Source organism: Gracilinanus agilis, chromosome 4 (genome assembly GCF_016433145.1).
Source record: "Gracilinanus agilis isolate LMUSP501 chromosome 4, AgileGrace, whole genome shotgun sequence".
Taxonomy (NCBI): Eukaryota; Metazoa; Chordata; class Mammalia; order Didelphimorphia; family Didelphidae; genus Gracilinanus; species Gracilinanus agilis.
In genome coordinates, this window is record NC_058133.1 from 237,069,764 (window position 1) to 237,096,458 (window position 26,695).

At 36.8% G+C, this 26,695-nt stretch overlaps 1 protein-coding gene across 1 annotated transcript in view; it reads right to left on the minus strand.

Moving 5' to 3' along the window:
* Positions 1 to 1,251: 1,251 nt before the first annotated feature.
* Positions 1,252 to 26,695, minus strand: part of DHRS7C (dehydrogenase/reductase 7C) — a 44,863-nt gene continuing 19,419 nt past the window's right edge. Inside the window, exons 3-8 of the mRNA XM_044672380.1 lie at positions 24,309 to 24,421; positions 23,225 to 23,435; positions 17,726 to 17,818; positions 6,681 to 6,836; positions 4,964 to 5,168; positions 1,252 to 2,874 (exon numbers count right to left, since the gene is read on the minus strand). Coding sequence (XP_044528315.1) covers positions 2,856 to 2,874; positions 4,964 to 5,168; positions 6,681 to 6,836; positions 17,726 to 17,818; positions 23,225 to 23,435; positions 24,309 to 24,421 — 797 coding nt within the window. The 3' untranslated portion in view covers positions 1,252 to 2,855. The remainder of the gene's footprint in view (positions 2,875 to 4,963; positions 5,169 to 6,680; positions 6,837 to 17,725; positions 17,819 to 23,224; positions 23,436 to 24,308; positions 24,422 to 26,695) is intronic.

Genomic DNA, 26,695 nt, shown 5'->3' on the forward strand with positions numbered 1-26,695 from the left:
ATAACATACAGCAAAAGTGACTTGAGTTGGTGTTCCCCCACTTACCAGCTACCTAGGGGAATACAAAGGCACAGCCTCCCTAACCAATATTCCCTAGAAGTATAGTAGCATCAGAGGAGTCCCTATATATATTTCTTTATAACACTGCTATAGTTTCGTTTTGGGTTATAACTGCAGCTCCTGAAAATCTTTGACCATTATGTTGGTAATTTGAGCTATCGCAGAAGAGTGTGAAGTTGGCTTGGACCATGGGAATATCTGACAGGTCCTCTCTGGTCTTTTGCATGATCTCTAATGTGTCACTCCAACTATGAAGGCTATCCCCTTCTAATGGTAACTCAGGGATAAGAGTTGCTGGGTTAATGGTTTTGCATCTATGGAAAGTCGAGTTCTTGTTTGTTAATAAGATTGCTTGGTACTAGGAGAGACGTTGCTATGTGAAAGCTTGCAGATTTGCATTCCTCAGCGTGGTTTCAAGTTGATGCTGGAAATACAATCTCAGCTCCCCTCCCAGGACTAGCTTTGAACTTTTTCTAACCATTAGAGCTGCAGTAGCAATAATCTTTAAACATGAAACTATTCCTTGCATAACTGGATTGAGAGTTGAATTGTAATAAGCAATAGGTCTTAGATCGCTACCTAAGTATTGCGTGAGCACTGCACAGGCAATTCCTTTATCCTCATGGATAAACAGATGAAATGGTTTATTGTGGTCAGGAATGCCTAATGCAGGAGAAGACAAAATTGCTCTCTTTAACTTTGCAATGGCATTTTTGGGTTCCTTTTTTAGCTTCAGTGGTTCTTTGATATCTTTCCTGGTTAACTCTGTTAGTGGTTTTGCTATGAGAGAAAAACCAGGTATCCATGGAAACATGGCTTTATCAAGAATATATCATAATGGGTGGGTGGGGGCAGCTGGGTAGTTCCGTGGATTGAGAGCCAGGCCTAGAGATGGGAGGTCCTAGGTTCAAATCTGACCTTAGACACTTCCCAGCTGTGTGATCCTGGGTAAGTCACTTGACCCCCATTGCCTACCCTTACCACTCTTCTGCCTTGAAGCCAATACACAGTATTGACTCCAAGATGGAAGGTAAGGTTTTAAAAAAAAGAATATATCATAGTGTTATTTCATTTCTCTTTTGTATAGGGTTAATAGTGTGTTAGATTAGAAGAATTATATACCTAAGGTTTTAGCAAAACATTTAATAACATTTCTTTTACTATGCTTGTAATATAAGTTTGACAGGATATAATTACAAAGATTCAGACCTGGATGAATGACTGGACCCAAAGGCTTGATATCAAATTAGAGGGGGAGTTTTAGTGGAGGAACATGGCATTCTAGCCTTGATATGTACTATTTAACACTTATCAGTGTTTATGTGACATTACAATTAAATTTGTGGGCGACCCAAAGCTCATAGCTAATATGATGGGAATTAGAGACAGAATCAGAAAATAATCTCCATAGACTATCACATTTGGCTAGTATTCATTAAGATGGTATTTAAGTCCTAATTTAGGTTTAAACCATTAATTTCACAATTACAGGAAGGAGTAAAATATGGTTAGTGGTTTGTTGAAAAAGAGATCTGTTTTTAGTGGACCACAAAGCTGAAAAGAGTAATCAGTATGATAAGGCATGAAAAATAGCAAATGGATTTTATAGCACATTGTTTATATCTTTGAGTTAATAGTGTTGCTGTACTCTGTTCTGGTTAGATCACATCTGGAATATTGTATGGGTACCACATTTTAGGAAGGACATTGGCAAATTGGAGAACATTCAGAGGAGAGCAACCGGGTTTGTAAAGTGCTTTTGAGAACTGATAAAAGAACTGGTAAGGTATAACCTGGAGAAGAGAAGATGGGGGAATATGTCTGTCTTCTAGTATTGGAAGAGTTTTCATCTGAAATAGGAATTGGTTTTATGCTGTTTAGACTCAAAAGACAGAACCAGGAAAGTCCATGCAAAATCCTTGAGATCAGAGATAATTTCATTTTTGGGTTGTCGTCATTGCTGTTTGGAGTTCCAGTGCCTTGCACAGTGCCTTGCCCATAATATGTGCTCAATAAATGTTTGTTGAATAAAATTCTAATTATAAAGAGGCAAATTTAGGCTCGATGTAAGGTGAAGTTTCTTAATCACATTGTACAAAAGTTCAGTAGAGGTCCTTAAATGATTTACATGAGGTTTTAAGCAAAGATTTTTACTACTTACTGGTAAATTTGTCCAAACCTTATCTCCCTCTCCTTGAAACTTCCCTTTTGATTCCTTCTCATTCTTTATTTTTCTTCTTTCTCTTCACTTCTTATTCTTGGGTTGTTAACTTATTCTTGTGTCCTACTGTTTTCCACTTCATCTTGAGTTCTCCTTTCCTGGTGAGAATATTCTACTTTCTTCTTGAGTTTGGCCCTCATTTATAAATCTCTAACTTTTTCCAGACTTGTCTTAGCCCTACTCCTCCCAAGATCTCATTTTTTGTTCTTCACAATTCTTGATTCCTCCAAATCTCCTTTTTTGCTTCTTCTAGGAGCAACAGATGGAAATAACAGAAAAGGCAGATTTTGGCTTGATATAGGAAAAAACTTTCTAACAATTGGTTACATCTATTCCAGAGTAGAATATGCTTGTTTTATAAGGGAGGGGTTCTTGCTTACTAGAAGTAATCAAATGAAGGAGGGATGTCAGATTATATTGTAAAGTAGAGGTTGGACAAGATGACTTTGAGATCTTTTTGGTTTTGTGATTCTGAGCCAGTCAGGCAAATACAAGGTATAGTTGGCTTAATTCCCAAGGATTTGGCCATAAGAGACAGATGTCAATTCACTGAGAGGTTCCAGGGAGCTAGCAGCTAGATGGCAGAGGTGTTGCTATAGAGAGAAGAAATAATTCAAGCTTAAGAGAGGAAATGAATAAAAATTGGGTATTACCATGGAAGTACCTAATCTTTGAAACTCCCTTTGCACACGCCCTTAACCCACCTTTAATGAAAGTGCAAAGCCTAGCTTATTTTCTTGTATGAGAATCTCATAGAGAGTCCAGTACTAATGGTTCTGCTCCACTAGGATCTCTGCCCTTTTTTTGGGTTCTGTACCTTTGGATCCAGAACCACTTCCCACAAAGCAGGCATTATCAAAGAGAGCAGAGAACAAATAATCATTGTACTATAACAGAGCTCACCAAGCCTATTCACTAGTACATTCTTGTTGACTTTCTCCTCTTAGACTTCAGATTGATCCAGGCTTGTGGTGTCAACCAAATGTCGAAGAACCTCTGGTCCTATGTACTTTTAGCCAAATCTATCTAAGATATGGCATACCTCCATGATTAGAACTTCATAGAAAGAACAATAGATTTGAAACCAGAGGACCTGAATTCAAACCAAAAGTTAGCAGTGTGTCTTCAGGCAAATCATTTTACATTCCAGAGTGTGAATTTACTTATGAAATAAAAATAAAGTGGTTGGATTAAATTATTTTTAGTATTCCTTTATTCCTTCCATGCCACAATCAGCACTTTTTTAGTTTCTGTGACTGACAAAATTCATCATCTGGTGATGATTCTAACTGGTGAGTTTCTCCTTGAACTTCTGTTTTGAGAAAGTGTGAAACTAGTCCTCTGATCATTTCTTCACTTCTCTCCCAGCTCTGTTCTTGACTCTTTGAACTTCACCATGTATCATCAGTTTGTTCACCTTGGAAAATCCCTTCCCCTCTATGGCCTCTTTTTTGTTCCTCATTTTTGCTCCATGGCCCCACCCCCTGCATTCTTGGTTTTCTGTTCACTCTTAGGTATTTCCTTACTCCATTAAAATATAAGCCTCTTGAGTGACTTACTAACTCTGATCAAGCCAATGGAACCAATTTCAATTCAAGAGAACTCATGATGAAACATGCTATCCATTTCCAGATAGAGGTGGTGGACTCAGAGCTGAATATGGTTTGTGTGTTTGGGTTTTCTTTTCTTTTCTTTTTTTTTCAATGGGGCAGGGGAGGTGGCTACATGCAGGGATTAATTTTATTTGACTATACATGTTTTTAAGGGGTTTTGTTTTTCTTGTTTTCTCACTGGTGGAGGTGTGAGGGAGAGAATTTGGATCTGAAAAAATATTGTGAAAAAATAAGAAAGAATGTAAATTCCTTGTGGTAAGGACTCACTTTCTTTTTGCTTGTGTTTGCATACAGTACCTAGAACATATTCATTACTTATTGGCTTGATTTACTGGTTGACCCACTTAGGCCAGTCATTTTAGCTCTTTGCATTTAGTGGGTCTGTTTCTTGGATGACAGAAGCAGAGTTACTGGGCTTTTACTCATTACCTTTCTAATGGAAGGATCTGCCAAAGCTGTTTAGAATAGTTTTCCAGAACTCAGAGTCACTGCCATACTAGGATAAAGCACTAGATGGGAACCTAAATAGAGACTTTCTTAATTGAGGTTAAATAAATTACATTTTCTTTTGAGAGCTGTATTAAAAATCTTATGGTAGTTGGAGACATGATGGAATATTGCCAAATTTGAGGCAGAAATTATTATCTTAGTTGAATTTGATAGCTTATTTGGACTACCTTCTAAAAGTTTTGTTTCATGTGAATTAAGTATATTTCCTTGTTTGGTTTGGGGTGAATTATCTGTTTCCCCATGAAGTGGGTACACCGAAGGCACCCTTTTTTGGGTAGTCAGCCTTTAGGACTTGGGGGAGAGGAGGGTCAAGGTTTCTGTCCTTGTTGTGCAGCACTATCTTCAATAACCTATGGAATTAAACCAAGTAGAACCAAAAAAATCTCTTTGTTAGTGCTATATCTATCATTACCTACAGAGGCCAGTGTCTTCTGCTAGGCCTGGGTTGAGAAATATAAAGATGCCCTTATATTTAGGGCAACTTCTATGCTAAATCACAACTGACCACTTAATTCCTGTCAGAAAACAGTTTATTTCCATCATGTTATCATCATGTTACCTGTCCTCTGGGACACTTAATTTCTCCTTGACTCCACAGGCCACCACAGCAAAAAAGAATTCTGGAAAAAAGGTGCGAATGTAGATGGCAGCCTTGGGGATGGGGTTGGCTATGAAAACCTCCTGCTTCTTTCGTCTTATTGTCTTCATCACTTCTTCAGCTACTTCCACAGGGTGTACCCCATAGGCAAACTTCCTAAAAAAGACTGGGAGATCAAGGAGAAGGAATAAATAACTAATAATAAGAAAATGCAAATTGAAACCATTCTAAGTTTTCAATTCACACTCAGCAAATTGGCAAAACTGACAAAAAATAAGTCAATGTTGGTGAGACTACAGGAAGACAGGTATTCCTTGAGATGGTCTAAACTTTCTAGAAAACAGTTTGGATTTATATAAAAAAAGTGACTGAAATGTCAGTTTTTTATCCTAAGATAGGTCATATCCCAAGGAGGTCAAAGGCAGAATGAAGAATTCCACTTAAAGCAATAAATTATTGATTTTTAAGAAGGAATAATTGACAGAACACTGAAGGAATGGGAATTGGTCCAATGCAACAATAATCTTCCGAAACCTTGGGCTTTAAAGAACTATAAAAAAGTAGGAAATAACTTAAAAAATAATAAAGCACAGTGGGACAGCTAGGTAGCTCAGTGGATTGAGAACCAGGCCTAGAGAAGGGAGGTCCTGGGTTCAAATCTGGCCTGAGACACTTCTTACCTCTGTGACCCTGGGCAAGTCATTTAACCCCTGTTGCCTAGTCATTACTGCTCTTCTGCCTTGAAACCAATACAAATATTGATTTTAAGACAGAATGTAGGAGTTAAAAAAAATACAATGCAAGTCACTCATTTCATAGATGATGGAACTAAGACCCAGAGAGTAGGTGATTTACTCAAGGTTTCATAATAACTGAGTGGCAGGAACAGGACTAGAACCTGGGGTCTCCAGCTACTTGAGGAGTCAGAAACCAGGATCTGAACTCAAGTCCTCTGACTCTAATCTTGACTCCTAAGCACTTGTGGTAATGACAAGCACACAAGATGATCAAGTTCCTTCTGGCTCTAAGTCTTATGACATGACTCTGGGAGAATGAAGTAGTTTTGTAGTACCTCAAGCATTCTAGGAACTTTGTGAACCTAGACAAGAGAGGACTCATGTTGGACCCACCATTCTTAATCTTTTCTGGGTCTTGTCACCCCCTCTAAGCAGTCTATAGGCTTTTTACATACCCCTTCCCAATAAATGTTTTTAACTGCATAAAATAAAATAGCTAGGATTATAAAGGAAATTAATTATATTAAAATTCATTTATGAATTAAAAAAAATTCATAGACTACAAATTAAGAACCCTTGTCTTAGACCCAATGTGTCCATTGCTCTCCCTCTACACCCTCTAGATTCTTGACCTATAGTACAGCTAGGAACTCCCCAAGGTCTTCCAGTCCAGATCTACGTTTTGGGCTATAAGTCATGATCTCCTCCCAATGATCCCCTGCACCTTGGATGTTGGTATTGTATTATAGGGGTTGTTATAGAAAAACAGGTGGTGGGTGGCAGAGGATTTGCAACCCCAAATCGTGGATTCAGCAGAAAAGGGCTGTTCCCAAAAGTCATGATGTTAGGGTGCCTGGTGCACTGACAAGAGGTCTTCCCCAGGATCTGTTCCTAATGTCATCCTTCTTTGACCCATTCCTTGTGTAACTCAGAAATCTCACATTTCCAGATGGAAGCTTCCCAGTTCCTTGGCTCTGTATACATGTGGTAAGATCTGATGAAAGTTGGGCTCACAGTGCTAATGACCACTTCAAATTCCTCCACTTCTGCTCTGAGACAATCAAAAAATCCCTGGGCAGCATGTTTTGAAGCAGCATCTAGAAGACAAATGAAGCAGAGATGAATATATGAAAGGCAAATTTCTTCTTTTCTATGATATGAGAGTCTTTTAGGGGCAGATAACCTAGAGAAAAAAGTCATCCATTTCTAGGTCTAGGGTTTGTTTGTTTTCTTAACCCTTACTTTTTGTTTTAGATTGATTCTGAGGCAGAAGAGGTGTAAGGGCTAGGCAATGGGGATTAAATGACTTGCCCAGGGTCCCACAGCTAGAAATTGTTTGAGGTCAAATTTGAACCCAGGACTTTCTGTCTCTTGGACTGACTCTCAATCTACTGAGCTACTTAATTGCCCCCCTAGGGCTAGGTCTTGATGAGATAGGGTAGAGGAGATATCTAATGCTCCCTAAGGAGACTTTGTCCCATTGACATATATCTATTGAGGAAAATCAATATTATGCTATGTAAAATTTGATATTTATTCATCTATTAATATACCCTTTTTTGTCAAAACCACCATCTCTTAGCCTATCTCAAAAGAAAACTCTTCTATTCTAGCTGAGGAATGCAATTACTCCCAGCTACTGAGGCATCTCTCTGGGCAGAAACTCTTAATTTTGTTGACTATGTAAACAGAAGCCAGATAAGACTAAGTTGTCCCCAGCAATATGCCCCTTTGTCCTAGCAATTCCCCTTATCAAAGTTGAGGGTGACCTGTTCTAAAAAAAGGGAGACCAAGGCAGTAAAAATCTGATTGCAGCTATCTATTATGGAGCAATTGGCCATACCTGAAGGCTGCCAGAGCCTATGAAAAAGCTCATATCATTTTGTTTTTCAGGGGAGAGCTCAATAATGTATTATCAAGAAGACAGACCTGGACTTAAAGGCCCTTTGACCCTTATTTGGCATCTTTGGTCACTGAGAGAGACTAATGACCTCAACTTATTAGTTATTTTTTGTTAGATTATCTAATAAATTGATATCCATAACATTCTCAGCATTTCATTCACAATGCTGTGCACATCTACTCATATCTTAGCAAGGGAAATGACATGTTATAAAGGTCTAATAGTTCATCGATTCTTTTTTTCCCAGTGTGTCCTAATCTAACTTTAAAATTAAAAATATTATTGCTTATTTATTTTTAATATTTTTAAACATTTATTAATATTCATTTTTAACATGATTCATGCTCCTACTTTCTCCTTCACCCCTCCAACCGCACTCCCTCCACCCATGGCCGATGCACATTTCCACTGGTTTTAACGTGTCATTGATCAACACCTAGTTCCAAATTGTTGATAGTTGCATTGGTGTGGTTGTTTTCAGTCTACATCCCCAATCATGTCCGCCTCAACCCATGTGTTCAAGCAGTTGTTTTTCTTCTGTGTTTCCACTCCTGCAGTCCTTCCTCTGAATGTGGGTAGCATTCTTTACCATAAATCCCTCACAACTGTCCTGTGTAATGTGCATTGCTGCTGGTACAGAAGTCCATTACATTCAATTTTACCATAGTATATCAGTCTCTGTGTACAGTGTTCTTCTGCCTCTGCTCCTTTCACTCTGCATCAGTTCCTGGAGGTCTTTCCAGTTCACCTGGAACTCCTCCAGTTTATTATTCCTTTTAGCACAATAGTATTCCAACACCAGCATATACCACAATTTGTTCAGCCATTCCCCAATTGAAGGACATATCCTCCTTTTCCAGTTTTTTGCCACCACAAAAAGCGCAGCTATAAATATTTTCATACAAGTCTGTTTATCTATGATCTCTTTGGGGTACAAACCCAACAATGGTATGGCTGGATCAAAGGGTAGGCATTTTTTTATAGTCCTTTGAGAATACTTCCAAATTGCCAGCCAGAATGGTTGGATCAGTTCACAACTCCACCAGCAATGCATTAATGTCCCAATTTTGCCACATCCCCTCCAGCATTCATTACTCTCCCCTTCTTTCATTTTAGCCAGTCTGCTAGGTGTGAGGTGATACCTCAGAGTTGTTTTGATTTGCATTTCTCTAATTATTAGAGATTTAGAACACTTTCTCATGTGCTTATTGATACTTTTGATTTCTTTATCTGAAAATTGCCTATTCATGGCTCTTGCCCATTTATCAATTGGGGATTGGCTTGATTTTTTTCTACAATTGATTTAACTCCTTGTAAATTTGAGTAATTAGACCCCTGTCAGAGTTTTTTGTTATAAAGATTTTTTCCCAATTTGTTGTTTCCCTTCTGATTTTGGCTGCATAGTTTTTGTTTGTACAAAAGCTTTTTAGTTTAATATAATCAAAACCATTTAATTTACATTTTGTAATTTTCTCTAACTCTTGCTTGATTTTAAAATCTTTCCCTTCCCAGAGATCTGATAGTTATACTATTTTGTGTTCACTTAACTTATTTATAGTTTCCCTCTTTATATTCAAGTCATTCACCCATTCTGAATTTATCTTGGTGTAGGGTGTGAGATGTTGATCTAAACCTAATCTCTCCCATATTGTTTTCCACATTTCCCAGCAGTTTTTGTCAAATAGTGGATTTTTGTCCCCAAAGTTGGGTTCTTTGGGTTTATCATACACTGTCTTGCTGATGTCATTTACCCCAAGTCTATTCCACTGATCCTCCCTTCTGTCTCTTAGCCAGTACCATATTGTTTTGATGACTGCGGCTTTATAGTATAGTTTAATATCTCATAACTGCTAGGCCCCCTTCCTTCACATTTTTTTTTCATTATTTCTCTTGATATTCTTGATCTTTTGTTGTTCCAAATGAACTTTGTTATCATTTTTTCTAATTCAGTAAAGAAGATTTTTGGTAGTTTGATAGGTATGGTGCTAAATAGGTAAATTAATTTGGGTAGAATGGTCATTTTTATTATGTTAGCTCGTCCTACCCATGAGCAATCAATGTTTTTCCAATTGTTTAGATCTAGTTTTATTTGTTTGGAAAGTATTTTGTAGTTGTTTTTGTATAATTGCTGTGTTTGTTTTGGTAGGTAGATTCCTAAGTATTTTATATTGTCTAGGGTGATTTTAAATGGTGTTTCTCTTTCTACCTCTTGCTGCTGTGATATGTTGGAAATATATAGAAATGCTGATGATTTATTTGCATTTATTTTGTATCCTGCAACTTTGCTAAAGTTGTTGATTATTTCAAAAGCTTCTTAGTTGATTCTCTAGGATTTTTTAAGTAGACCATCATATCATCTGCAAAGTATTTTTAATATTTTATTTTTAAATTTCAAGATCCAGATTCCCTCCCTCTCTCCTATTCCTTCCCATACTTATGGAAAAGGCTATAAAATCAACTGTACATGGAAATCATGAAAAATATATTTCCATATTAGCCATACTAAAAAAATAAAGCAAGAAAAAATAAAGTGAGAAAATTATAATTCAGTTTGTACTAGGGAGTTCATCAGCTCTTTCTGGAGGTAGCATTTCTTCATCATGAGTTCTTTGGAATTGCCTTGAGTCACTGTATTGATCAGAGCAGCCCAAGTCTTTCATAGTTTGATCATCATTACAACACTGCTGTTATTGTACACAATGCTCTCCCAGTTCTTCTCATTTCACTATGCATCAGTTCATATGGGTCTTGCCTTAGTTTAAAAAAATCATCCCTCCTGTCATTTTTCATAGAAGAATAGTACTCCATGATAATCATATGCAATCACTTGGTACTGCTTTCCCTTCTTGTCCCAGTGAAACAGACTTTCTTGCCAACTTTTTAAGTTATCTTGGACAGGAATTTCCCCCTCACACACCTCCCCTATACTTTTTTGGTTCTACTACTCTAGAATTTGTTTTGAGGCATTTGAAAAATAGTTGTTTGTACAGAGTTTCTGCTTTATTCTGCCATATTTTTATTTGGCCTTTTAAAATCAGTAACAATGGTTCATATAAAACATTTCCTCCAAAAGTCTGATGCTCACTCATCCACAGGTATATACAGAGTGTGTAAATAGAATTAGCCAGATCCCATAAATAGTCAAAAATCTACTCAACCCAGGCATGCTAATGATGTCACTCCCACCTCCCTTAGTGGGGAGGGGAGACGAGTTACCCACACGTGACAATAAGTAACCAATCAAGAATAAGGGACTGCCCTTTGGGCAGTCCAAATCAATGTAGAAACTGCCATTTGTCCATTTGAATTAGAGGTGGACCACAGGAAGTGATGAAAGACATGATCTCTTTAAGTAAGTGAGTGAACTTCCTGTGGGGGCAGTTGCCTTCTGGAACTGGAGGAAGAAGCATCTCCTGAGACCACAGACAGCTTACACTCTGTATTATCACGTGGGTAAGTTAGGCTGGCTTCCTTGGCCTAGCTGGGCCAATTCTAAACTCTACCTATCTGGCTGTTGGGCCCTGTGGCTTACAGTTTCATTTGATTAGACTTCTAACCTCCCTTTTCTCTTTATCCCTACTTTACCTACCTGATTGTAAATAAATTCTTCAACTCGATGCTGACTTGGGTCTGATTTAATTACGGAATCAACCTAATTGTTGATTCCTGGCGGCCACATAATTTTAATATATAGCTATAATAACAAAATCTTAATTCTTACAAGAGTCCAGGGGAAGGGTGGACACTTAAACTATACAATGGTGGTAAGGTACACATATAGGATACCTATATGGCAAAGGGGTAACTCACAGTTACAGGAAGCCTTTTCTCCCTTTCTTGGAGTCCTCATGAACTACTTTGGGATGGTGCTCTGCTAGGCTATGAGGATTTGTATACCTTTGTAGAATTCTAAAGCTGCTCTTCCTCATTGTGTTTAGTTTTTCCTCAGTCTACCTCTGAGCTCCTGGTTGGATGCATTGTCTCTCAATAGTTCATTTCCTCCAATGATATCATCAGTGGAGGGGGTTGGAGGGAGTGTAACACCCCTTTTGGGGTCACTTCCCTTATCCTCCCCACCTTATTGCTCTTTGTTACAGGTGCAAGGATCTGCCTCCCTAAAGTGTTCATGAGCCTGGGGTCATCCAAGCTTTGCACCTGGTCTTATATTGTCCTGAACCAGCTTGTAGGAACATAAAGATCAGGAAGTATGTCTGATTTTTTTCAGACCATCACAAAGTATTTTCCATCTTTATTCAATGATCTAAATACTTCCAGTCCTCCTAAACTGATTACTCATTCATACCTACTTTGCAGTTTTGATTGATTAATTGATTCAATCAAGAATTCTGGGCTGAGGGCAGTTAGGTGGTTCAATGGAGAGAGAGAGCCAGGCCTAGAGATGGGAGATCCTGAGTTCAAATCTAGATTTGGACACTTATTGCTATATGACCCTGGGCAAGTCACTTAAATCCCATTGCCTAGTCCTTACCACTCTTCTGCCTTGGAATTAATACACAGTATTGGTTCTAAGACAGAAGATAAAGGTTTAAAAAGAAAAAAAATCTGGATTGTTTGTGATTTCATTAATTTTAGTGGAGAGTCAAGCATCTAGTCTTGCATATACAATGTGATTTCTGGAAGGAGAGCAATACCACCTGGGAATTAGGGTAAGAGCTTCCTGTAGGAGTTGGCACTTGAGTGAAGCTTTAAAGGAAGCTAGAGATTCTAAGATGGAATAAAAAAGGAGTGCATTGTAGGTGTGATGGACAGCCTTTGTAATGGCATGAAGATAGGACATATAATGTTGTTTATGGGAGATAGAAAGTATGGCAGAATATAGGGTGTACAATAGAACAACCAGCAACAAGCTTGGAAAGGGAGCAATACTCGGAGGGTCTTTTAAATTCTATACTCTCAAGCAGTTTATTCTATCTATGATTATTTTAAAAGAGTTATCTCTTATAATCTCTTCTTGGAGGGCTTTGTAGAAAAGAGGCTCCCACTGGAGTCTCTTAAGTAAGTGACATTCAGGCCCTGTGCTTTAGGAATATCACTTTAGTTACTTTGTGGAAGATGCATTGAAGTGAGAAAAGACATAAGGCCTTCCTTAAAAGATACAGAATTCTTATAACAAATATTCAAAACAAAATGTCACACTCAGGTGTGTCAGAAGAGATATGTCTTTCTACATCTTGAGTCCATCATCTCTCAGTTGTTGAATAATTGACAGTAGTCAAGCAAGAGGTCATGAAGGCCTGAATAAAGACAGGGGTCCCAAGAGTAGAAAAAATTTTATCACATTTAGTCATGTGAGAAACTTCTGGAGGTAGAATTGACAAGACTTGGCCATTGACTGGATAGTAATGCAGAGGGAGAAGGAAGAGATGACAACTTGGAGGCTGTACACTTGGTTAACTGGAAGGAAGGATGGTGCCCCGAATAGAAAGAAATGTTAGAAAGAGAGGAAGGGAAGATAATGAGATCTATTTTGGACATGTATGATTTGAAATGCTTATGGGAATCCTAGTTAGAGATGTTTAATAGGAACTGGCAACATGGTTCTCAAAACAAAGTGGAGCTAAATGTATAGAACAAGGAGTTATCTACAGAGAGGAGATTGTTGAAACCTTGGGAACTGATGAGCAAGGCAGTCTTTGCCTTCGAGGAATTTATATTTTAATAAGTGGCATAAAAAAGAACAAGAAAAGATAAGATCCTGGTATAGAAATGGTTAGGAAACAGCATGGTGGCCCGGCTCAATGTGAGAAAAAGTAAACATACTTACCAATATGACCATGTGCAAATCATTTAGCAAATCAGTTAAAAGTTGCAGAAAAAGTGCTGACCTACATTAGCAGTAAGTTTTCCTCTAAAGGGAGTTCCTGACACTAGTATAATCACAAGTCTAGCCCCTGTTGTTAGATTATTCCTTGAAGATAGCTCACAAGGACTGATTTCTACATTTGAGCCATAAAATAAACATCAATTTTGAGCCCTAGAAGAGTCTTGGTACTTAATGAAAACTCTACCCAGAGGTTTTTCATTGTGTAAAAAAAGTTACCATTTTAGTGGGGCTTCAAGTCTCTTTTTTAAAAAAGGAAAAGACTAGATGCTCTGGAAAATGTGGTTAAATTCATCCTTTTCCCCACCATACTTCCTCTCCACTCCAACATTCTTTCTATATTTTCTCTTTTCCCTCTTATGTCATATTTCATCTCCTATTCATCTTTTAAGACCACTCATTTGCTCCATGAAGTCTTCCATGACTACAATACACTATGATATCCTCTCTTCCAATACAACAATATTGTCTGTACTATAATTGGTGATTAGAGCTGTTTAAAAACAGAACAAGCTGCACTGAAATATTTCTCTTACTGCAAGTATTCAAGTAAAAGCTAGACTAGGTATTCACTTGTATAAGATATAGAGGGAATCATCATTCAGGTGCAGATTGTACTAGCAGGCCACCAAGTCTTTTCAAAATCTAAGACCTGGTGATACTCCAGCACTTAGTGTATTTTGCCTAGAACTATAATAGCTTGTGATGCAAACTCAATAAATTCAACAATTTATGAAACTATATGAATCTTTTGTGTGCATAGCTAGGTATTAGGGAAGACACAAAGATGTCCCCAATATAGTTTATTAAACAATAGGTTTTTGGCTATTGTATCACACTGTTGACTCATTGATTTTGAAGCCAGCTAAAATCTGTAGACATTTTCTAGATTAATTCCTAATAATGTCATGCTAACTTTTGTTTATGAAACTGATTTTTAAAATTCAGGTGTAAGACTTTAATTTATCCCTAATGAAGTACATTTTTATCAATTTGAGCTCATTTATCTCACATATCAAGATCTTTTTGGATTCTGACATTGTAATGAAGAGTTTATTATACTTCCTAGCTTTATGTCATTTGCAAATCTGAAAAATGTTTTTCTTTTTTAAACCCTTACCTTCCATTTTAGAATCAATACTGTGTATTGGTTCTAAGGTAGAAGAGTGGTAAGGACTAGGCAATGGTGGTCAAGTGACTTGTCTAGGGTCACACAGCTGGGAAGTATCTGAGGCCAAATTTGAACCTAGGATCTCCTGTCTCTAAGCCTGGCTCTCAATCCATGGAGCTACTCAACTGTCCCCCTGAAAAATGTTTTTCACCACAGGGCCAAGCACAGTTTGCAACTAATCCTCATTGGAAAAATGGAAACTTACTCCAACACTGACACTGAACCATTAACAATCATCAGTCTTTGAGACTGGTCATTCAAATAGTTTTTTTGAATCCACCTAATAATCTCCATCTATATTATTGGCTAATTCGCATTTTTCCATCTTCTTTATCACAATAGTATGAGTTATTTCATCAAAAGTTCTGCTGAAAATCTAGGCAAACTCTATCAAAAGCATCTTCCTTACCAATTAATATAATAATCTTGTTAAAAAAGGAATTATGAAAGAAATTCATAAAAGAAAACTGCCCAGATATTTTAGAACCAGAGGATAAAGTAAAAATTGAAAGAACCTTCTGGTCATCTCCTGAAAGAATTCCAAAATGAAAACCTCATTCAGGGTTAAATAAATAGAATCAAAAGAATAATTTCTACAATTGCGACAACATTGTAAAGTCAAACGACTTTGAAAGACTGAAAAACTCCACTAAATGCAATGGCCAACCATGATTCTAGAGAACTGATAAGGAAGCTTGTGAATTATTCATCAACTGAGAGATGATGGACTCAAGATGCAGAAAGACATATCTCTTCTGACACACCCGAGTGTGACATTTTGTTTTGAATATTTGTTATAAGAATTCTGTATCTTTTATTTTTTATTTCTCTAGTTGGGAATGAGTGTGAGGGAAAAAAAATCTAGGTCAGGACAGATCCCTCCTTTTCCCCACTGCCTATACACACACGCGCACACACACACACACACACACACACACACACACACACACACACACAAAGAGAAAGAAAAAGAATCAAACATTTTTTAAAGGTCAGAAGAAAATGGAAGGAGGGACAAATAGAATAATTGACAAACAAGAAAGCCTTGAAAATTATAAGTTGAAGTAATTGTATATATTTTATATAACATATAAAAATATATTTTTAAAATAAAAGTAAGCTGTACATAATATGGAGTTTGTCATTTCATGTGCAATCCTCATTTTCCTATTTTATTCTACAGATGGAAATGTTCATTTTACTTGGCATTTATCAAGTTAAGAATAAAAAATTGTTGTGAAACTGCATATATATGCATATATTTACTATCATTTGATGTGTTGGTTGATTTTAATTACTTTTATTTATTTTTTGGTTCTTTATTACATAGATAACTCTTGAGAGGGGGAAGGGAGAAATATCTTTGGAAAATAGGTGATGTAAAACAAAAGATTTCAATAAAAAATTTAAAAATAAAGTATGGGTAGGAATTCAGCAGGGAAGGTATAATATTTCAGGCTTAAGAAGGAGGTACAAAGGTATAAAAGTATGGCGGGCATAGATGAATCCTTTTGACAGAAACATGGAATAATGAGGCCAAATAAGACTGGTAAGACTGAGTGGTGCTAAGCTATGGAGTCCTTTACTATACAAAGGAGTTTGAACTTTACTCAACAGATAATAAGGCACCATAGAAGATTTCTAAGCAGAAGAGAGACTTGACTAGATCTGTATAAAAAAGAGATTATTCTATTTACTCTGTGAAGGATGGATTATGGATGGGAAAGACTGAAAACAAGAAAGCATGCTAGAAGACTATTTCATGGACTTAGGCTGGTAGCAATGGGGGCCTGTTCATAAAGAGTGTATCAGCAGAAATAGAGTGGAGGAGATTGAGGTTAGAGATATTTTCTTAATTTCTCAACTACTAGATTGTAAATTCCCTAAGAGGCAAGGATTGTTTCATCCATCTTAGAATACTGCATAATGCCCAACATAGAGTCTTATTTTTAATAAATTCTTGACAAATATTTGTGAAATGAAAGCATGAATGACTAAAACTCTCTAAAGTGGAATGCCCACAAGTCTGGTGTGCAGCCCAGTCTGCTGGAATGTAAACTATTAGAATGGAGGAGTGCAGCACAGCTGTTCCACTCCCTTGCAGCTGCTGCCTGCCTTTGCTATTCTCTTTTCTTTTGTCTTTGCTCAGTGTAAGCTCTACTAAATTGCTGGCCAGGAATGTTCCTCCCCAGGCATATATGTCAGCAGGCTGGCAATTATTCTCTACCTGTGCTGAGCTCTCATCAGTGGGGCTGAAATTCAAGTAGTCAAGAAAAGAATTCTCACATTTGCAACACTGCTTCCAAGACATCTCTCTGCCTCTTAAACCTATCGAATAGCTGAGAAGCAAATAAAAGTCATCCATGACCAGGAAACCAGACCCTTCCTGGGTATCTTGCTATCTGTTTTGCTTCAGTCCTTTCTCCCTAATCTGGAATGGGGAGACCTCTGGCCCTGTCACTTGATCTTCTGAGACCCTATCCTATCCTGCCTTCCTACCCTGGCACTGAAATCAAGGAAAAGAGAAATTTGCTTGACTAATTTCATCTAAAAATTTGCATATTAGTGAAAGTGACTGAAAAAAATAGTATCATGATTGAGTAAAGACAATCAATGATACATTTCTTACATTTGGACCTATGTGTCTGTGAAATCTTTCTCAGATATCACAATCATTAAAACCAAATATCAAAATAAAATGAATGTAGAAGAAGATCTTCCAATCACTGATTCATAAAGTATTATGATTTTTAAAAATAATGAAGCATATTCAATTATATTGGTCTTTATAATTCTATAAAAAGATTTCTGTAGTTTTGTAAATAAAATTTTAAATTATTTTAAAATACTCATTTCATCCTTTAAATTGCTCTATTTTAAATATTTTATAAAGTACATAATATATTAGTTGAGTAATACATGTATTTTGGAGGTACAAACTCAAATCATTATTACTGACAGGATACATGTTCAAAAATGTTTGGAGACTTCTGGACCAAAAGACACCCCTAGGTCTGCAAATCTCAGTTTGCAGTCACACACAGTCCTACATTTTGGGTTAGCAACTTACATGCAGTTCGAAGTGGAATTCCAAATCTCCCCTGAATGTTACTGACCAATACAATCTGGCCTGTTCTTCGGGAGATCATGTTGGGAAGTAGGGCTGGAAAATACAGAAACATCAGTGCACTGAAATAAATGTCCTCATTATAGTTACCAAATGAGTAAATAGACAATTCCTTCCTGGCTAAGAATAAGATATGAATAAATAAGAATAAGAATAATATATAAGGCAGCTTAAAAAAAGAAAAAAGGCAGTTAAGTGGAGCAATGGATAGAGCTCTGGCCTTGGAATCAGGAAGATTTGAATTCAAATCTAGCTTCAGATACTTAATAGCTAATGACCCTGGTAAATCATTAATCTCTGTGAGCTTCCATTTCCTCATCTATTTTCAATTGATTAGTTGTTTTTCAATTGGGTCCAAGTTTTCATTATCTCATTTGGAGTTTTCTTGGTAGAGATACTAGAGTGGTTTGCTATTTCCTTTTCCAGCTTATTTTGCAGATTTGAGAACTGAGGCAAACAAGGTTAAACAACTTGCCCAGGGGTCACATAGCTGGTAAGTATTTGAGGCTAGATTTGAACTCAGAAAGATGAATCTTCTTAACTCAAGGCTGGGCATGCTATCCACTGCTGGGCAGCTATCACATAACTGCCCTCCTCATTTATAGTACAGTGATAATATCAGCATTTCCTTCTCAGGACTGTTGTGAGGATAAAATGAGATAGTGTTTGTAAAGTGTCCATAGTAGGTATTTAATAAAAGTGTTTTTTTAAATACTATCTTCCCAAAGAAGTTAGGTGTTTCCTCTTTTTTTTTCTCAAAAAACTCTTAAGTATCTTAGAAATGATTATGAGGTGGCCTAGTGGCGTATGAGATAATGGAGTGAATGGAAAAATAGTGGAATATCCAAAAACTTGGATAGATTGTGATTGTAGGTTTTAGCTTTGGCTGGCTTTATAGTTTAGTGGATTAAGTGGTCAGTTATATGATGGTGGGATGGTTGAATTATTTTTTGCTTACAAATTCTTTCACTCACCTTTTCCATTTGTACCATTTCCCCAAAGAACTAATTAACCAATGAGTTTGTGGATAAATTTCAGGGGGTTCATGAACTTGGAAGGAGACTTCCTTAAGTGGGGAACACCTTAAGGCAGCAGTTCTTAACCTTTTTTGTCATGAACCCTTTGGCCACATACAGAAGAAAAGAAAAGTTTAGTGGTTCCTTATTGCTCCTAGGAAAAAATATACACTTCTCTTCTTGGCTTTAAAAGTCCTTCACAGTGGGTCTCCTGTCTATTTTTTCCAGATTTGTTTCAAATTACTCTCCTTCATGTATGCTGTGCTCTTCCCAGTAGCTTCTACTTCCATCTATTTCTACAGGAGGTCCTATTAAAAATTATGTTGACTGAGAAATAATGGTTCCTAGGCCTGATAGTCAATCAGTGTTGAGGGGAGGCATCATTCAATCTGCAAAATAGTATTTATCTCAAGGAACTTATTTGAAAGAGGGAGGCAATATATATACACATAAATGCGTACCAAACATATACAAAGCAGAAGCAAGGCAACCAGATAGAAGGTACCAGGACCTGGGGACCAGGAAAGGCCAAATGGGGAGTGGGGTAGCCAGCACAAAGACAAAGGGTGTTGGGTAGTATGTTTGGACCATGAAGTGCACAGATGGGAATAAAGTGTAATAATTATATAATCATAGAATTAAAATAGGAAGTTGGAAGGAACCTCAGAAGGATTTTAGTCTAACCTATAAATGAAAAGAATTGAAAACTCTGAGAAGGGAAAAACCACCATTACTCAAGGCAGCTCATTCCATTCAGATGGATTTAATTATTAAGTTTTTCAAGATGTCAAACCTAAATTGGTCTCTGAAATGTCTACTCATTGCTCCTAATTCTTCCCTTTAGGAACAAGCAGAAAAAAATAAAATCTCTCCTCTATATAATGACACTCAAAATATTTGAAGATAATTCTTGCATTCTTCCTGAGTCTTTTATTCTTCAGAATAAACATCCCTAGTTCCTTTAACCAGTTGTTCCTTTAACCAGTCCTTTAACCAGTTGGCCTGGACTCAAGGTCCTTCAGTATGCTGGTTGCCTTCCTTTGGATAAACCCCAGTTTGTCAATATTTTTATTAAACTGTGTTGATCAGATGAAGTATAGAGTATATATGGGATTGCCACCTCCCTGTTCTTGGAAGTTATGCCTCTCTTAATGTAGCCCCAAATAGAGTTAGCTTTTTCTGGCTACCTCATTGTATTCCTGACCCATATTGAACCAGCAATCCACTAAAACTTAAATCTTTTAAAAATAAATGGCTACTTAATAATGTATCCTCATTTTGTATTTGTGAAATTGACTTTTTTTATCCAAAGGTTAAAGTTTTATGTTTATCCCTATTGAAGCTCATCTTATTAGTTTCAGCTTAATCCCTTAGACTGCCAAGATTCTTTTGGATCCTTGTCCTGTCATTCTCTGTATAATTATTTTCCCCATTTTTTTTGTCACCAGCAAATTTGATGAGTATACTAACTATGCTTTTATCCAAGTTGATGTTAAAAAAGTTAAACCTTACCAGATCAAGCACAGATCCCACATGTATTCCAAAGGAAATCTCCAGACATATTGACACAGAGCCATTAACAACTATTAAGACTAGTCATTCAACTAGTTCTGAATCTATTTGATTTTATCATCTAATCTATATCTCCCCATATTTCTTATAAGAATAGTAGGAGATTCTTCATCCGAAGTTTTGTAAAATCTAGGTAATATTTCCTTTTGTTCACTAATTTAGTAATCTTGTCCTCATAAGATGAGATCATGTATTTAAAGTGCTTTCTTTATATTTAAAAATCCATATAAATATAAGCTGTTATTGTCATTATTTGTTTTGAGACTGGGCCTTCTCATTTCTCCCAGTTTGGAGCTACTTATAGGTGAATTCAAATATTGGTTGGGGTAGAAGATTTTATTTCTCCTTAGACAGCCTGATGGTCCTCTGCTCCCAGGGGGCTCACCATATTGATGCTAGATTTAGCAAGGACATCTGAATAGCTTTAGTCCTGTGTTGGCAAACCTATGGCATGTGTTCTGGAGTGTACTGGAGGGGGCTGCTCCCTTCATCCTCTCTACATGCATCTGAGGTCATTTCTTTCATCACCCACCCCTGTTTGGGCTAAGGTGGGAGGCTCACATGTGGTGTGGGGTTGCAGTTTGGGCACTTGGTCTCTAAAAGGTTTGCCATCACTGCCTATGTCTCAGAACTCCCTATGTCAGACATCTCCAGTATCAGAGACACGGGCCACCATGCCAGCTGATTTTTATGGTTGTTAGGAAGGAAATCAGTCCAAGAGGGATACTACACTTCAGAATGAAGTTCTGAAGGCACAAATTAAATAAAACAGAAAATATGGAATTGCTTAAGGCAGTGATGGCAAACCTATGGCACGGGTGCCAAAAATGGCACACAGAGCACTTTCTGTGAGCACTTGTCCACCCTCCTTTCCCATCCCCACCCCCCATCTCCAGAGTTCATTACTAGAAAAGCAGAGGGTTTGGGCAGAGTTGCTCCCTTCCCTCTCTCCACTGATGACATTTTTTCACATCCCTGCCCCTCTGTCCAGCATCCCAATGGGAGTGCACAGGGGTTAAGGTGGGTGGCTCACAGGTGGCAGAGCTAGAGGGCAGCAAAACACTCAGGCTACTCCCTTCCCCCTCTTTAAACTTGCTGAGGAAATTCCTAAATTCACCCACCCCTCTGCCTAGCAGCCCAATGGGAGTACTTGTGTGTGAGGCATGGCATGCAGTCTCTGGGGGAGTGGGCACAGCACTCAGTCTGGGAGGTGGGGTGAGGCAGGGCCTGGAACTCCATCTCTAAAAGGTTCGCTATCACTGGTCTAAAGGGACCAGTATATTTGGAAGAAACTCATCAATCAACTCAGATATTTAAAAGACAGATAATAAAAATGAAAAAAAAAAGGGCTTTAAGGTTTATAAAGTACTTTATATATGTTAACTTCCTTGATCCTCACAACAACCCTGTGTCTATTATTATGTTGCAACTATAGTTATTTCCATTCTCCAAATTCTCATTTTAAAGAAACTAAGGCACAAAGAGGCTAACGGACTTGTCCAGAGTCACATTACTAGTTAAGTTTCTGAAGCAGGGTTTAAACTTGGTTCTTCCAGCCTCTAGGTCTTATACTCTATCCAAAGTTCCACCTAGCTACTTCTACAGAAGCTAGAAGCAGGAGAGGCTATCAGAAGATGAATGTGTCAGTCCTATAAGAATAATGTTAGAACTGCTAAAGTTTAGATGGAGCTGAGGCTGGTGGGGAATACTAAGAATAATAACTTAAAACTTGTTTTAAAGCTACGTTGGAGGAAAGATCAAGGAGATTAGATGAGATCGTGATAATGGAAAATGGAGAGAAGAAATAATTACACAACCTTAATTTTGTTTTTTTTTTTCTCTGCCAAGAATAATCTTTTTTCTTTTAATGTAATGTTAAATATGAACACTACAATTTAAATAAGAATACAACTTTTTAAATTTAAGCACATGAATTTCAATGCAAAAAATATCATAATACCTTTCCAGTTCTGTCTTAGGATTCATCAGGATTCTTTGTCCACTTATTCCAATTCATTTTCTCCTAATATGGCCATAAGTTGGCATATCTTCTGTTTTAGTTCTGGTTTTTTTGTGTGTTTTTGTATTTTATGATTTCAAAAATTTTTTCCATATTTATTTTTATTCCTCTGGTTTGTTCATACTAATTACATTTAATATTCCATACCATTAGTATCAGTATGACAGAGAGTAAGATGACCTCTGGACGAGGAAGACATATGTCAAAATCTCATCTCCTAATGCTAAATAGCAGTGCCACCATGGACACCCCTCTTTGAACCTTTATTAATTCTTTAAGACTAGTCTACTCAATTATAGATGGAATGTGATAGGTTTTGTAGATGAGGTTTCCAGTGAAAAAAAAATAGAGATCTTTGATGTATATGCATATGAAAATTACATGGAATGATGATATGTATTATATTAGCTCTGCTAGAAAGTTAGCTCCATAAGGGCAGAGGATTTTTCTTAATTTTCTTCCATATGTAGATTGTTGCCCATAATAGACATTTAAAAATGTTTATTGAATGAATGAATGAATGAATGAATGAAAAATCACAACATGAAGGCTGAAGATAGCTACTCCAATCTTTTAATTTTAGAGATGGAGAAAAGTGATAGCAAGCTAGTGGCAGGGACAAGACCCTGATTCTCTTTAATTCTAACCCTTTCTACACACTGAATATGTGCATCTGGTATTTTCAAATACTAGATTAAAATCTTTCTCATCACTCTGTAAACTGAAATCAAAGGAAGAAGGAAGTGTATGGTCATCAAGGTATTTAACAGAAAGAGCTATTTCCTGGGAATCAAAGGCAAAGGATTCTTGGTAAAAAGGTCTAAGCCACAATACCTTTGGTCAATGTGATAGGTCCAAAGTAGTTGACATCCATAATCTTTTTGTCAAGCTCCAGGGAGATATTCTGTGCAGGGCCTTTCAGTTTCATGCTTGCATTGTTAATAAGAATATCTACACAGCCATAGCAATCTAAGATTTCTTTAGCTACATCCTGGACACAGCTGATGTCTGAGAGATCCAAGAGAACAAGCTTTGGTGTAAATGTCTGATGAACAAACCAAAAAAGATAAAATCAGCATTCCTATCTAGGAGATAGGCTTATGTCCAGAGAATGGCTGGACTTTTAAAGAAGCTGATTAGACAAATACTTCATCATATGTCATGCTAATGGTATACTTCTGCTTTATAGTTTATTAAGTCTCATGACAATTTTTTGCTTTTTAGAATTAACTTAATTTAAGCTTATTGACTCACTCTAGTTCAGGCTACCAACACTAGGATTATTTTTGTAGTCTCTTGGTTGGTTTCTCAGGTTCCAGTTTCTCTCTCTCCAATCTATTCTCCATACAGTTGCCAAATTAAAATCCCTAAAGTACAGATCTATGTTACATCACTGCTCAAGAAGCTCTAGTGTGTCCCTTTTGCTTCCAGGATAAAATATAAACTACTATATCAGATCCTTAAGCCTTTTCACAACCCAACTTCAACTCTTATCTGATCTTATATTATTTCCTTTCATTTACTTGTTTCTTTAGCCAAACTGTTCTTTTTGCTTCTTCTCATATGGGACATTTAATGCCCCACCTCTATTCCTTTACACAAAATGTGTAGGAGTGCACTAATTTCTTTTCTGAGAATTCTCAAGTTTAAGTTTAACTTAAATACTATATTCTTTGTGACTCACTTCCTGAACCAGCTTGTTGTTAATACCATTATCCTTACATTGTATTTATTTTTTGAATAGTTTACAGTTGACTTAACTTCTTAAGTGTTTCTCTCCAGTACCATGTATGGTATTGAAAGGCAAAGATAATTTTATTTTTGTTTTTGTGTTTCTAGCACTTAGGATAGTACCTCACACCAAGTAGTCATGGGAAAATGCTCATTAAATGAATGAACAAATGAATGAAAGCCTTACCTTGCTTGGGTCTGCCACACTAATAAGTGCATCATACAAGATTTCTAGCTTCTCCCAATTCTTGCCACATAGTACCAACCTGGCACCACCAGCATGAAACAGTCGAGAACATTCTGTTAAAAAGCATTGAAAAAGAGAAGGTAAATACAGGTGTCCCTTCCACATTGTAACTTTCCCCAGTGTGGTTTGGGGGCGGGGGAAGAGAGAGGGAGAAAGAGAAGGAGAGGGGAAGTAGATGGCTGAGATAAAGATTACAATGATAGGAAGAGACTTTAGGAGTTGTGATCCTGCATCAAATGTCCTAAAGTTCCAATTCCTGAGAAGTAAATCTCTGGATGTACTTGAGTTGGAAAGCAAAGTTACAGAGAAATAAATCTATTTAGGCATTGGTCTCTGATGCTTCTGTCAGGAGTTTGAACTGATGCATTCCTCTCCCACTCTATTGGTGAGAAATTGGAATTAAATAACTGACATTAATTATTATAGTTACATTAAGTGATGAGCTCCTTGAGGGCAGGGACTTTTATCTCTTTTTTGTATTCTCAAATGTTGCCAGCATGTTGCCTAGCACATAGTAGGTGATGAATAAATGTTTATTGAATATTACTGATTGGTTGAATTAAGAAATATTAATTTTTAATTCTTTATTATTTACCTTACCTTTTGTTTTATTTAAATTATTTTTGCTTTGATTTCACGGCCAGGCAGAATCGTCAGGTGGGGGTTCAGAATTAAGGATTTGGACAGACACTGGCTCAAAACAGTTCACTGAATAGAAGTCTAGGAATAGAGATTTTGGGAATCTGTGGAATAAATTTTTTATTGTGTTTCAAGATGAGAGACATCTGATTAAACTTTACTAGAAAATTATAAGAAAGTGATGATAGTTCCATAAACTTATATCCCATAATATTTTTGTATTTAACAATTTAAATATAAAAGATAATGATTAGACAAATCTTCAGGTTCTAGGCAAATGAATTTAACTTTTTATTTCTAGAATACTTGACTAAAGTTGAATGATGCCTATATTTGGTCTGGAATAAATATGATGAGCTATAGGGGCAGAGAGCCACCATGTTGAAGTGGGGTGAATCAGTCTTGTAGTTGACTAAACCCCAGATTTTTTATAGACACACCACCATCTTGGAGCTATCCATCTAGCACAAGATTCCTTGCAAGATATCCTTTTTTTTTAACCTGAGGATTAGATTTTATATTTATCCCTTATTGAATTTGATATCATTGGATTCAGCTCAAAATTTTAGCTGCTAGGATTTTTTTGGATCAGGATATTCAATGTCATGATATCCTCCTGGGTTATGTATTTTTTGTGGGCAGGGGTCATCTACAAATCTATGCCTGAGGAGAATTTAATTACATAGGCAAGCACGTACTATATATCTTTCCAATGTCCGTTTGTGAGCACTGAACTTGTAAAGATATTTTAAAATATATACTATTGGTTGTTCACCTTTCTTAATGTTGACTATTTTTCCCACCTGAAAGTCTATACTATACAAATCCACATCCCATATCCAGCCTTTTCTTCCAAACATTTTCATTAAACTTTATTGATATTTAGTATGCAGCTTGATGCTGACCCAATATTCAGTTTAAAAATCAGGTAGTCATACATCATATATGATACATGAAATATTCTTAGAAAAAGGAAGTTTCACAGAGATTGATAGACTTATCTTGACTCATTTATTTGCTTTAAATATATCATATTGTAACATATTGTTGTTTATATATGTCTAGTTAAGTGGACATACTAGATGAATGAATAAAGCATTTATCTATTTAATTTTTAAACCCTTACCTTCCATCTTGGAAATCAATACTTTGTATTGTCTCCAAGACAGAAGAATGGTAAGGGCTAGGCAATGGGGATTAAGTGACTTGCCCAGGGTCACACAGCTAGGAAGTGTCTGAGGCTGTATTTGAACCTAGGACTTTTTGTCTCTAGGGCTATCTCTCAATCCACTGAGCCACCCAGCTGGCCCTGAAGCACTAACTATGTACAAAGTACTCTTTTATATATTAGTTATAGAAATAGAAAAGAATGGCAATGCCTTCTCTCAATGAACTCATACTTTATATAAGGGTTTTAACAAACTAGCCTTCAGAAAATGACTAAAATATTCATGCAAAGAAACCCCTTATTAATGATAATATTTTAATAACATGAGCACAATTAAACAAGAAAATGTCAGGGTTGACACTTCTTTTTCTAGTACAAACTCCTTATCAGGCACATCATGAGGTAAAATCAGATGTGAAAAGAACCTGGCCAGAGTCAAAATTACCAAGAGTTTTTGGATGATTTAATACATGTTCACTATTCTTAATAATGAATTTTGCTCTAAGTACATGCTGTTCCT